A 14,778-nucleotide genomic window follows, 5' to 3' on the forward strand; every position below is an offset into this window, starting at 1 on the left:
CCTTGGGAGGTCCCGGAGCCACACTAGTACTGACTCCGGGGTCCAGCTGCGATCCCCGGATCAGTACCGGCGTCGCAGCGCCAGCGGGGCTGTTGGAGCGGCAGCGTAGACGTCCAGATGGACAGTCTGATGCTGCCGCTCTGAAGACAGTAAAAATAAAATAATAAAATCTTCTTTTTTTTTTCTTTTAAATAAAGAATAAAGCTTAGGGGCTGCTTATGCAGCCCCACTGCGCAGGGTGACCCGACTCCGGCCGGGCACCAACTAAATCTGAGGTGCCTGTGGCCGGGTATAGAGGAGGACGGACCCAAGTGCATCCTGGGAGCAGCAAAGCTTTAACTGCGTGGTGCCCATGGATCCAGATCCAGCTATACCCCAAGGTCAACCCTGTGGACACCCTATGGACCCTGAAGTAGAAAAGCAGGATATCGTCAGCATACAATGCTATTTTATCCACTTTAGTTCCCATTGAAAACCCTTGAACAGCCTGGCTAGCCCTAATCAAACAGGCCAATGGCTCAATGGCCATGGCGAATAGAATGGGTGACAAGGGGCAGCCCTGCCTTGTACCCCTTGAGAGAGGAAAAGGAGATGAGACGAATCCATTAACCGATACCCTGGCCACAGGCGCCGAGTACAGCAATCTAACCCATTGAATGAAACCAGAGCCTATCCCAAAGCCATTCATTGTCTCCCATAAGAATGACCACTCTACAGAGTCAAACGCCTTAGCGGCATCTAATGACACTATTATTTTAGAAGAGGGGTCCTCATGTGAAATCTGTAACTGAGTAAACAGGCGTCTAAGATTGAGCGAGGTTGCCTTGCCAGGCATGAATCCAGTCTGATCTGGATGTATCAGCTGGGCAATCACCTGATTTAACCTTATGGACAAGACTTTAGCAAGGATTTTAATGTCCGTAGGGAGGAGAGAAATAGGTCGGTATGACTCCATCTGTTTAGGGTCTTTCCCCGGCTTTGGTAACACAACTATAAGGGCCTCTGACATGGACTGGGGGAGAGAATTACATTCAAACAATTGATGAAATAACTCGAGTAGACGGGGCACATAAAACTGACTATGTTTTTTATATAACTCCAAGGGGATCCCGTCTAATCCCGGGGCCTTACCGTTTGGAAAGGATCGTATAGCTATGTCAATTTCCTCCAGAGTCAAAGGAGAATCCAGAAATTCTTTAGCCTCGGAGGATAGTTTAGGGAGAGCTATAGTCCTAAGATAATGGCGCGTTTCTTCAATACTATATGTGTCATGCCAAAACTATACAGTTGCTGGTAGTATCTAACAAATTCCTGTGCAATATTTGGTGTTTGGTCATAAATTACACCCCCTGAACCCAAAATCTCTGCTAGTTATTGAAGGACGTTCCAATCTTGCCAGGTTGGCTAAATAACTACCAGGTCTATCACCTGTTGCATATCTAGAATGTGAGTTGAATAGAAATTTGTATCGGGCCTTATCTGTCAAGCATTCATTCCATGCCCTCTGTGCGGACTGCCATGCGATCCTAGACGATTCTAATCCGTCTGCAAGATACGTAAGCTCTAATGATTGGCATGTGGCCTCCAGCTCCAATTCCTTCTTTTTATAAAAGGACCTCAGATCAGCAACTCTTTTAATCAGAGTCCCCCTAAGAAAAGACTTAAAAGTGTCCCATACTATTTGATCCGGGGCTGTACCACGGTTACGTTCAAAATATTCCTTCCATAATTCTTCCAAATCAGAGCCCGCCCTCATGCGAGTCAACCAAAATGGATTAAGTTTCCAAAATGACTGGCCCCTTTGACATCCCAGGTCTAAACTAAGTGCCAAAGGGGAGTGGTCCGAGATTCCCCTGGTCTCGTAGCGCACGGATTTAATTCTAGGCAGCATATCCCGCGTGAGCAACGCCAGGTCAATCCGGGAGAACGTGAGATGGGAGTAAGAAAAGCATGAAAACTGCCTTACATTAGGGTTTTTCGTCCTCCACGCATCGACCAAGCCCAGCCCAGACACATAAGCTGAGAACCTGCTGCCTAGTGAGGGACCCCTCTGAGTTGTACCCCTTCTATCCAAATCTTGATCCAAAACATTATTGAAATCTCCAACACAGATTGTAGACGTTCCTGGGGACAGGGCCATAAACTCCGCTACTTTCTTTAAAACTCCAGAGGAGTACGGAGGCGGTATATATAATGCTAACACTAAAAGTGGTATATTATTAATCCTGCAGTTTAAAAAAACATAACGACCCCCTGAGTCAATCTGTACCGTCTCCAGTATAAAAGGAACCGATTTGCGGACTAGTATGGAGACCCCCCTAGAAGCGGTCGTGTGTGATGCATGATAAGCCCACCCCACCCACGGCTTTTTAAGGGAGAGCAATTTTCCGCCTACCAGATGTGTCTCCATAAGGCAGACTATATCTGCTCCATAGTGTTTAAGTTGTCGCAGCACTAGGGAATGTTTTATTTTGTCATTAAGGCCTCTTACATTCCAAGTGAGAACATTGATATTAGTTTGCGTCATAGTAATCTAGTCAATACAGCATCTCCTCCCAGAGTATATACCCATAAGACATTCTCGCATATGCCCAAAACATAAGCACACCCCGAGTAAAACCCACAATGCTGCAGTATAGGATAATTTGTGACCACATAAGAGATTAAAGGAAGAAGAAAAGAAAAAATAATAATAAATGATAATATTACAACCCTTACCCCTTCTATCCCCCCTCCCTGTATACCCAACCCCAACTGTGGCATACCTATTCCCACACCCCTCCCTCAACAGGTAACAATAGAAAAATAAGTTTACCAAATGAGCATATAACAATTTATCCCATGTACAGGGTGAGGCAAAATATATAATGACCCCTAAACACAGGGAACTCCCCAAAACTGCACACCCCGGGGATAGAAAAATAAGAACATGATATCGTCCTGACCCAAAATAAGATACTAGTAGGCTATGGAGCATAGGTACTCAACTATTTGAGAGAATGGTTATCACATTAATCCGCACTGTTCCCTCACAATTGGGGAAACCCTATGCATAATCACAGGAAAAAAAAGAAAAAACAGAATATGGGAATACCATAACAACATTCACACAATATCGAAAATAGCATTACTAGATCAATATTGGTTCGACCTGAAAAAAGATCACTTGCACATGTTGGCATTCACATTTATAGCATAGTTACGTGCTACGCAAATCAGGAATTATGGTCCATGCTCAGTCATTTATTAACGGCCTCCTGGCCGGGACACGGCGATCCAACCACGAAGCAGCCTCTCTCGGAGTGAAGAAAAATTTAGTTTCACCATCCGCAACCACTCGTAATTTAGAAGGGAACAGCATGGCATATGGAATATTAAGATCTCGCAGGCGACGCTTGACTGAAAGAAACTGTGCCCTTTCCTTTTGAACCTCAACGGAGAAGTCAGGGAACACCGAAATCCGGGAACCGTTACGTTCCATAGGACCTTTCGTGCGAGCCAGCTTTATCACAGTGTCCCGATCTTGATAGTGTAGGAATTTGGCAATGAAAGTACGCGGAGGTGCTCCAGGAGGAAGCGGTCTGGTCTGCACACGATGAGCCCGCTCCCCCGCAAAGTGTGAGGTAAAGGCCTCCCTGCCATATGTTTCCAGCAGCCATTTTTCCAGAAATTCCTCTGGGCTCGAGCCCTCCTCTTTTTCTGGCAACCCCACAAATCTGACGTTGTTGCGCCTAAGACGCCCCTCCATATCTGACAACTTTTTATGTACCGCAGCCATCTGAGAGTCCAAGGTAGCCACTTTCTCTTTTAGCGGAGATACCGTATCTTCAAGCGTAGAAGTACGTGTTTCCACCTCTCCCACTCTCTCCCGGACACGCTGTAGATCATGATGAATTATAGATAGGTCAGACTGCACTTTGCCAATTTTATCAGCAAGTCTTGTCTCACTAGCCGTGACTGCATCCAACACGCTTTGCAATGTGGCCCCTGAGGAGTCCTGTGGCACAGTATCAGGAATAGGAGACGCAGGAGGGGATCCAACATCCTGTTCATCACGAGGCGGGGGCTGCGGCGTCGATTAGCGCGAATAACGCTCCAGCTTCACTGCTGCAGCAGCATGATGAGTTTTCCCCATATTTAAAAATATGTGAGAGGATAGTGATATAAAGTAGGTAATAAATATATATCAGGAGCACCAACACTGACTGTATCAGGAGCTCACAGATCCAGCATCCAACCCAAAATGGCGGCCAGCAGTAGCCCCAGCATTCAGGGGAGAGAGGCACCCAGGCAGAGGATCAGGGCAGCAGCAAGGTCTCAAGGTCTCACAGCAGGGGAGAGGACTCAGCGCCACAGCCAGCACCAGAGAGAGCCAAACTTGCACACAGGGCTGTATGGAGTAGCGCCGCGCGGAAACACGGAGCCCGCCAGCGTCCCACGTGATCCGTAGCGGCTATCACAGCCGCCGGAGAAATCAGCGTCAACAAGGCTGAGGAGGCTGCAGAATTCTCCCAGACCCAGCTTATCAGGTACCTCAGGACTTCCGACGCCTGCACAGGTCACTGTATCCCCGGGGCGCTGTATCAGGAGATAGTACAGGATCTTGACTTTGGAGAGCTCACAACTGTGTGTGCTACTCCATAGACGCCGTGGCCCCGCCCCGCAATGTAGCACTCTTCATTAAGCGCGTAACATGATAATCCACCGCAGGATGTGATTCCCATTTAGTATAGTGTTCCTCTGGAAAAGGGTAACAGTAGGCCAGGCGCTTCTGAGGCGGATATCGCTTCCCAGGCGATTGCCACGCCGCCGCCATATGATCCACTAGCTGATCTGATAAAGGAAATTCCACAGAAGTAACCTTTATTTCTTTGAACAGAGCATGTTTGCACCGAGGAGCTGGACGTTCTACTTCCTCAATGACTAGGGCAGAATGGACAGCTCATATAAGAGCAGGAATATTAACCTTAGACCGTGTCTCCGCCTCCTGCTGAGAGGAGTCAGAAGCATCCACAATGCTATATCAGAAAACACCTGCATTATGGCACTACAAATCAACTACACAGACTCAGTGTCTGGTAGGCTATAGTGCTACATTCGCTGACTAGGGGGTGAAGTATGTAGGGGGACCGGACTCTGCGACGTCCTGAGAGAGCTGCGACTAGCCACTTGAAGTAAAATGGCCGCCAAAGACCTCAGAGGGGGCATGTCCAGAGGAGAAGAGCAGCTCAGTGAAGCCAGACCTTGTAAGAAAGGCGACTGAACTGAGGAGCCGCCAAAACAGGGAAGCTGCCTCCACTGTCTGGTGATTAACCCCCGGAACGCCGGTTCCCGCGTGTTTATGTCCCTGGTGGTCCTGTGGAGCGCGATGGCTGGAGCCTGCATCCAACCTCAGGACCTCTGGTCTGTACCTCGAGACCAGGGGAATTGAATGGCGCACTGCGCGGGTCACCGCATGCGGTGACCCGTCTTACCTGTGTCCCCTTGATCCGGCTGCAGTCTGGATCAGTATGGGAGCCGGCTAGCATGAGCACCTGATCAGTAGTGGGGTCGCGCCCGGAGTGACAGCACAGACATCCAACGGACTGACTGTCACTGTACACTCAATTAGTATAAAGAAAAAAATAAAAAGCTGAAGGGGTACTAGGCAGCCCCCTGCGTCTACTGTGACCCGACTCCGGCCGGGCACCAAACGAAACTGAGGTGCCTCTGGCTCAGGGTATAGGGAGAGTGGCCCCGGGCATCCTGGGAGCTGAAAATTAACTGCGTGGCACCCAGATGCCCAAGCCATCACCTACATCCCAAGGTCTCCCTGTGGAGCCTATAGACCCTGAAGAAGAAATGTATCTTCGCTTACCAAAAATATTCGGCTTGGGCCGGCCCTGCATGGTCTATTTCTGACACTCACGTGCCCAATGTAGGCACTTTTGGAAGTGGACATGGGTCAGCATGAGCCCTCTGACCAGTTTGCAGCCCAATATGCAGCACGCTGCGATGCACTGAGTGATCTGACACCTTTGTATCATAGCCATCACTACTAACTTTTTCAGCAATTTGTGCTACAATAGCTTTTGTGGGATTGGACCAGAAGAGCTAGGCTTTGCTCGCAATACGCATCATTGAGCCTTAACACAGTCAAAGGGAGCTAGAACATTTCCTCAGCATTTACAGTCTGCCATTTGTTACAATTTATTATCTTCTCATACTTTTTTATATTTGTATTTTGACTGTTCCGAGTTATATTTACAATATGGTGTAGGAATATATGTGTGTATGTGTTTGTTATTTTCTCCTTCATCTACTAGGGCACACTGGAGGTTAAGACACTGGAGTATAGACGGGTGGATGAGTGGAGCTGGCACTTTAAATGTATAAGTGTGAGTGACTCCTCCCCCTCTATCCCCCAGAAGCCCCAGTTTTAGAATCGTGCCTGAGGGAGCCGGTCATTTGGGGCTGAGCTCTACCCAAACTTAATATCTTACTTTTATTTTCAATTTATTTTCATTTTATAGCTTCCCACATGCATTGAGGACAGGCTAACAGATAGCTGCATCTGTCAGCTTGCAACATGGACGCATCAGGGGACTCGACAACACTAATATAGAGAGTCGTCCCCCCCTTTCTCTCCCTCAGCCCTTCCAGTTTTCTCTGACAGAGATATACAGCACTGCTGTTGCTGAGCTTGGCAGGCTCTGTGTATGGAATCTACTGTACAGTGCATCTGCACTTGTGCGTGTTGAGGTTTTTTCCAGGGCAGTGTTTTTTTCACTCAGGGAGAGGGTGCAGAGGGGAAACTGTTGGCAGCGCTGATCGCGACAGCGCAAGGCTACTAGCATCAGTGGCCAGTGCGGCTGTACCTGGGGGAAGCCTTTTATTAAACTCGGCGGGGAACGCCATTTTATAGACCACAGACGCTTAACAAGAGAAAAACAGCCTTCTGTATAATCTCCCACAGCAGATAAAGCTGTGGCTATAGCATCCCAGGACTCTCCCTATCAAGAGGTCGTGAGTACACTGGGGTGTCTTCTGCTGAGTGAAAGGGGAATTTACATTGGGGTGGGAGATAGTGACCCCTCTCCCTCTGTACCCAGTGGTTCCTCTGTTCTGTCTGTGTGTGTGTCTGTACAGCATCATGACAGGTAGAGGGGCAGCTGCTAAAGCATCACAAAAGGTGTTTGTTTGCTCTAAATGTAATGCAAAGCTACCTCAGGCACGCTCTGTGATTCCTGTATTTCAGGGCTACCAGTTGTTGCAGGACCCTCTTCGGATGCAGCCCCTAGGCGAGAGAGGGAAGCGGCTAGGAACCAGGCCCCTGTTTTGGGTTCGACTGAGAGCCAAGTTGGGCGAGAGATCTAGCCCATTCTGTGGAGGGCTTGGCTCAATGCATGGGTTCTTCTCCTTCCTCTTCCAGGGTCAGTGCGTCTGCTCGACCATCTAAGAAGAAAAGGTTTCTCCCGGCGGTCCTCCAGTCTGACGACTATGACGCAGAGCCACTTTCTGAAGAGGAGGAGGAAGATGAGTTGGAGACTTTTTCAGACATTAACGATCTTCACCAACAGACCTTTGATTTGGGCGTCCAGGGAGTGGAGGACCTTATCCTGGCGGTTTGACACGTCTTGAAGATTCCAGACGAGGTGTCCATGGAATCTCCTGATGCATCCTTATTTGGAACAAAACAAAGGTCTACTATTTTCTTTCCTTTTTCACAGGAATAAAATACACAGTTGTCTACAGCTTGGCAGCATCCTGACAAGAAATTTCAGATACCCAAGTGGTTTTTGTCCATATACTAGTTTCCAAAATCGGTCACTAAAAAATAGGAAGCTCTTCCTCCGGTAGATACGTCAGTCTCACGACTTTACAAGAAGGTCACGTTGCCTGTACCTGCGGCCACAGCCCTTAAGGATAGTTCCGACCGTAAAATGGAAACCTCCTTAAAATCCATATACTCAGCAGCAGGTGTGTTGCTTAGACTGGCTTTGGTTGGCTCCTGGGTCAACAAAGCTGTGGAAAGATGGGCGGAGGAGCTGGTCAGTGGACTTGATTCAGGAGTGTCAAGATCCGAACTTATCATTATAGCCGAACACATTCGTGAATCTGCTGTATACCTTGAGAAGTGTCTAAGGAATTGGTCATGTCGGTTCCAGGATCTAAAGAGTCAGCCATAGCGGCTCGCAGGGTTCTCTGTCTAAAGTCTTGGCAAGCGGATGAAGACTACAAAAGAGCTGTGGAGGGACTCCCTTTTACTAGTGATATTCTTTTTGGACCTGAATTGGACAAATGGATCTCCCAGGCTATAGGGGGTAAGTCTACTTTTTTGCCATCCACTGCTCCAGCTCCACGTCGCCCTCCGGCTGGTCTTTCCTTTGGGCCCCTCATTCCGTTTGGGGACTTACACGTGGTGCCTCCTCAGCTACCCGTGGAGGCTGAGGTCGACAGTCTGGTTCGACCAGTCGTCCTGATCCAAAACCTGCCGAAAAACCTTCCGAATGATGTGGGTAGGGACTTGCCTTTTCGCGATTCAGGGATGACCAGTTCATCCGTTTGAATTCGCAATCTGGTGTCTCTGGGGTACAAACTAGAATTTGCAGAACCCCCTCCACATCGGTTTTCCACCACAGGTCTTGTGGATTCCGAAGTTCTTATACCTGTTCCAGACCACCAGCGTTGTCTAGGTTTCTACTCCAATCTCTTTGTAGTTCTGAACCAGACGGCTCCGTCAGGCCTATTTTGAATCTGAAATCATTAACTGCCGTTTTACCGATTCAAGATGGAGTCTTCACTAGGTGATTGCAGGTTTGGAACAGGGGGAGTTCCTAGCATCCATGGACATCAAGGATGCTTATCTTCATGTCCTAATTTGGAAACCACATCAGGCTTTTCTTCGATCTGCTGTCAGAGAGAAACATTATCAGTTTCAGACTCTGCCGTTCGGTCTGACGTCGGCACCTCGGATCTTTACCAAGGTATTGTCGGTGGTAAACGCTCAACTCAGATCATTGGGGGTCACAATTGTTCCGTATCTGGACAATCTCCTCATCAAAGCTCCATCTGTTCAGATTCTCAACGAACATGTAGCTTTAACACACCAGCTCCTTATCCATCACGGATGGATAATCAACTTTCAGAAGTCCAGTCTGATTCCATCTCAACGCCTCTAATTTCTGGGAATGATCATGGATATGGCTGCTTTAAGGGTCTTCCTTCCGGTGGACAAGGATCAGGCTATTCGTCAGCTGGTCTTCCTGGTTCTAAAGCCGAAGCGGGTGTCCATTCATCTTTGCATTAGTCTTTTAGGGAAGATGGTGGCAGCTTTCGAGGCTCTTCAGTTCAGAAGATTTAATTCTCGTCCTTTTCAGTTTAATCTCCTGACTCAGTGGTCCGGTTCACATATTCATATGTACCACCTGGTAATACTGTCACCTCAGATACAAATCTCCCTTCTCTGGTGGATTCAGCTCGACCACCTCACTGCAGGTCGCCAGTTCAGCTTTTGGAATTGGATAATTCTGACAACGCATGCTATGGTTCAGGACTATCACTGCCAGGGCCATTGGTCTGGACGAGTCGAGTCTACCGATCAACGTGCTGGAACTCAGGGCGATTTTCCAGGCCATTCTGGAATCAGTTTCTCTGTTAGCCGGTCAGCCAGTTCGTATGCAAACAACGCCACAGCTGTCGCATGCATAAATCGTCAAGGTGGGACTCCCAGTCGCATGGCCATGCACGAGGTAAATCGCATTCGTCAACGGGCAGAAATCCACGTGGTGGCGATCTCAGCAGTGTTCATTCCGGAAGTGGACAATTGGGAGGCAGACTATCTCAGTCGCCAGGACTTCCATCCCGGAGAATGGGCTCTTCACCCAGACATTTTCCAACAACTAGTACGGAAATGGGTTATGCCAGCAGCCAGAGCAGTCTCCTATGCCTACGGGGGAGCGATCACGCCCCCCATTGGCTGTGCACCGGGCTGAGGGGCACACAGCGCAGCCCTCCCCAGCTCTGAAATAATTGTTTTTATCATGTTTATTTTTTGAAGGGGGCGTGGCCACGCCTCCCGCAATTAGCATTAGCGAATAGCATAAGAGCAGGTGGTCTGATCTGAAACCACACAAGAAGACTGGAGACACTAAGAATCCAGTTAGCCAGGGGATAAGCTGCCTAAAGAAAAAATACAAAGTTCTGTCAAGGAATGACAAAACAGACAGGTTTAAAAAGTCTACCTAACAAGAGCAGCTCTGGCATTGGTCACATGTCTAGAGCTTGCTAGAGGGCATACTAGCACGGCCACATGGACCTCCTATCAAGATGGCATCCCACTGATCGGGAGCTGCAGCAAACTTCACACTGAACATCACAGTCCGCTGTGTGACAATAGTGTTTATTAGCTGCCCTCAAATTAGGGTCTGTGAAACAAAGTAAAAATAACTGAAATGTCCAACAACGGTGCCCATTGTCCACAATACCTTATTCCCAGTAGCTGGTCGAAAAGCATGTGGAGTTTTTATGTATATGGATAGGAGGGCAGTATTATGGGGAGCAGGGGCAGTAAGGTGAAGCTTTCCCTAGGGTGTCTATAAACCTTGCAACAGCTCTGTGAGCAAATAATTTATACCCTGTAATTGGAATGTTTAAATTAGTTTTAAGTGATTAATATATTTTGTATTTATACATATGAAATAAACAAAGTTAGCAACATACCAACAACTGCATCACTTTTTGAATCTGGATCCCAAACAATAGGAATGACATTCAATATATCTTCTTCACAAGCATCTGAAATAGTTATAACCAATATTAAAATCTGAAATTAATTTGTAATGTATTTAAAACTGTAAAGAAGAAAACTACTAGAAAAAGAAAGACATTACCTGCTACTGCACACTGTACATTCGTATTTATTTTCTTCTTTATAGTACCATTTTCATCTCCTGAGAATTCACACAAATATGAAATATTATAATTACCAGGAATGTCATTTGTGTGTGTGGAATATGATACATAAATACCAATGCTAAAGTTCAATACAGTACTGCATTTGAACGGTTAGAAAAAAAAAGTCACAGATATTAAGTTGGAACATTTTTTCCACAGAACAAAACCATATATAATGTACAAATAATCAGCAACTTAGGTTTGCCTGATAATTTCATTTCTTTATGGCAGCCGTAACACATGGGTTAATTCTTGTTTAGCAAAGTAGAGGATGGAAAAAGTTGGCATCTCTTCCTTCTATTCTTTGTATTCCAAGCTGCCCATAAAAAATATCCTAACAGAAAAATGGAAGTAAAAATTTGGAGCTGCCACTAAGTGCTTGAAAGAAATTAAATTAACTAAATCTAATTTGGTTATTTTTCAGACTCCATAGCAGCCCTGGTGTAGAGAATAAACCCAATTATAGGGTATTCAAAAAACCTATCGAGTTCAGAAAATAATGAAAAAAAATATTTAATGTACGTCTTGAAGAATCCTCTTTGCAAACTGAATATCTTTTGACGAAATTATATAAGGAAGAGGTTTCTAAAAAATGTGAAACAATGACCATCCACTGCTGCTTTCTTTAAAGGAAATGCTTTCGGCTGACTGAAAGAAACTCTTAAAATCATATGTAAATAATCTTTTATATAATAATCCACTTTGTACTGAAGTATATGATGTATAACAGCTAATTTGGTGCCTTTATTAACTTGGATTTGTGACTATAAATGTTTTATATAGTTTATAGCATACTAGATTCTTCCATGCTTACAGAAACAATTACTTTATTTAAGAAAATAAGAGTTATGGTAAAACTTACCTTCATTAATTCTCTTTCGTCGAAGTCCATAGGGTCCACAGGGAGACATTGGGGTGTAAGTGGGACCTGGAGGACCGGACACCAACTCTCCTTTTCTTCTTCAGGGTCCATAGGGCTCCACAGGGAGACATTTGGGATGTCCCAAAGCAGTTGTTCAAGGGAAGCAATGCTCCTGAGCTGAGAGAAGAACCCTACGCCCGAAGGAAGCATCCTGAGAGGCAAATGTATTGAAGGCATAAAACCTAAGAAAGGTGTGAACAGAAGAGCAGGTAGCCGCCTTGCATAGCTGTTCAGCTGAGGCGCTACGCCGGGCTGCCCACGAGGGATCCACAGAGCGGGTAGAATGAGCAGATACTGTAGTCGGTACAGGAAGGACAGGCCTGTGAGATGGTCGTGTGAATCCATTTGGCCAGAGTCTGTTTGTTAGCTGGCCATCCCTTCTTGTGGAATCCATATAGGACAAAGAGGGAGTCTGATTTCCTGATGGAAGTAGTACGGTCCACGTAGATCTTCAGACCACGGACCACATCCAAAGAGGCCTCACTTGCCGAGAGGTCTGGCGAAGTAAAAGCCGGAACCACAATTTTCTCATTTAGGTGGAAGCGAGAAACCACCTTGGGAAGGAAACCTGTGTGTGGTCGAAGAACAACCCTGTCCTTATGAAATATTAAAAATGGGGAGCGACACGAAAGCGCCACTAAATCTGATACCAAGGCAGACGCTATAGCCAGTCTTCGCAGTGAGCCATTTGCCATCCATGATTCCAGGAGTTCAAATGGAGGTTCGTGAAGTGCTTTGAGCACTACTGACAAATCCCATGGAGCCACAGGAGTGACAAAGGGAGGTTGCATACGTAGAACCTTGCATGAAGGTGTGAATAAGGTTGCATGAATAACCTTGCATGAAGGTGTGGCATAGGAGCAATTCTGTGCTGAAAACATTGACAAAACAGAGACCTGCACTTTGAGAGATGCTAGGCGGAGGCCTAGATCCAGTCCAGCTTTAAGAAAGGCTAGAATTCAAGAAACCTTAAAGACCTTAAATACTTGAGGGTCATAGTTTCTTGGAGAACACCATTGGAAATATGTATGCCATATTCTGTGGTAAATCCTGGCCGAGGCCGGTTTACGTGCTCTGAGCGGGGTCTGGACCACAGAGCTGGAGACACCCTTAGCTGTTAGGAGGAATATCTCAAGAGCCCGATGGGCTAGGTCCGAATGTAGGCATGGACCCTGAGACAATAGGTCTACTCGTAGAGGAAGTTGAAGAGGAACATCTATGGAGAGCCTTTGAAGATCGGAGTACCAATGACGTCTGGGCCAAGCCGGAGGTATCGAACTGTGCCCCGCCCCCCTCCTGTCTGAACTTCCGAAGCACGCAGGGATATTGGAAGGAAGAGATATGCCAACTGGAAGGTCCATGTCACCGACAAGGCATCTATGAAGGCTGCGTCGGGGTCCATTGTTCTGGCTCCATAAACTGGAAGTTTGTTGTTGTGTCTTGAGGCCATGAGATCCACTTCTGGAAGACCCCATTTGTCCACCAGCTGAAAGACTTCTGGATGTAGAGGCCATTCTCCTGCATGCACATCGTGACAGCTGAGGAAATCCGCTTCCCATATGAGAATCCCCGGAATGAACACTGTGGAGATGGCTGGGAGATTGCGTTCGGCCCATGTGAGAATGCGGGATACTTCCATCATATCGGACTGACTTCGAATGCCCCCTTGCCCTTGGTGAATGAGGTAGTTCACAGCCATGGCGTTGTCAAACTGTACTTGTACTGGCCTGTTTTTTTTTGTGTTTTTTTTTAGAATACTCTGAGTCAAAGTGGGAGCTCTGTAGACGGCTCGAAGTTACAGGATGTTGATTGGCAACACTGCCTCCACATGGGACCATCGGCCCTGGAAGGAGTGCTGGCTGGTTACTGCACCCCACCCACGGAGGCTTGCGTTCATAGTGAGGAGAGCCCAGTCCGGGATCTAAAAGGGACAACCCTTGTTCAAAAAGACAGAAACCACCAGGCTAGGGACAGGCGAACCTCTAGGGAGAGGCTCATTGTCTGGGATCTGAGCAGATGGGGTAGCCTGTTCCACCTTGAGAGGATTAGGTGTTGTAGGGGCCTGGAGTGAAACTGGGCAAATTTCACCATGTCGAAGGTGCACCATTGATCCCAAGGCCTGTATTGCAGAGTGAATCGACACTCGGCGATTATGGATCAGCCTGCATAGTCTGTGCTGCAGTGCTGAAATCTTGTCCACCGAAGATTCTCTGAACTCGAGAGTCCAGGAGAGCTCCCAAATGTACCACTCTTTGAGAGGGTGTTAGGGAAACTTTTTCCATTTAATCAGCCAACCATGCATTTGTAGAAAGGCAATGGTTACCTGCAGATGGCAGTGAAGAGTCTCTGGGGAGCTGGCCAACAGCAAGAGATCATCAAAGTATGGGAGCAATCTGATCCCTTGACGATGAAGAGAAGCTGCCATAACTGCCATAAACGAGGGGCCGTTGAGAGGCCAAACGACAGAGCCTGAATTCGGAAATGTTGCTGCAGTGTAGCAAACCGGAGATATTGTTGATGAGAAGGCGCTATAGGTACATAGGCGCTGCTAGGATAATAGAGCGGAGGGTTTCCATATGAAACCTGGGCACCCTGATAAACTTGTTCAGAGATTTGAGGATAGGCCGATGAGACATATTGGGCTTCTGAACTAAGAAAAGGGTAGAATAATAACCCTTGCCCCGTTGTGAGGAGGAGAACCGAATGATTACTCCTGAATTCAGTAAGGACTGAATGACTTTTTGGAGCAGCAGGGTCTTGGTCGAGTCCGCTAGAGGTCCTGTGCAAAAGAACAGTTGGGGGTGTCGCCTCAGGAAGGACAGGGTGTATCCGTGGGAGAACAAATCTCTTATCCAGGCATCTGACGTGGTTTGATGCCAAACCTGGGCAAATTAAGAAGTCGTCCTCCCACCCTGGGAGCC

The 14,778-nt window shown here is 47.0% G+C and overlaps 1 protein-coding gene across 5 annotated transcripts in view; it reads right to left on the bottom strand.

Moving 5' to 3' along the window:
* The window catches only part of CENPC (centromere protein C), a 250,358-nt gene that overhangs the window by 53,028 nt on the left and 182,552 nt on the right, over nt 1-14,778 (bottom strand). For all 5 annotated transcript variants that reach the window (XM_088463308.1, XM_088463309.1, XM_088463307.1 and 2 more), the window contains 2 exons: nt 10,872-10,931; nt 10,702-10,776 (listed from right to left, as the gene is read on the bottom strand). In XM_088463308.1, coding sequence (XP_088319434.1) covers nt 10,702-10,776; nt 10,872-10,931 — 135 coding nt within the window. The remainder of the gene's footprint in view (nt 1-10,701; nt 10,777-10,871; nt 10,932-14,778) is intronic.

Source organism: Taudactylus pleione, unplaced genomic scaffold, assembly GCF_031769625.1.
Source record: "Taudactylus pleione unplaced genomic scaffold, aTauple2 ptg001339l, whole genome shotgun sequence".
Taxonomy (NCBI): domain Eukaryota; kingdom Metazoa; phylum Chordata; class Amphibia; order Anura; family Myobatrachidae; genus Taudactylus; species Taudactylus pleione.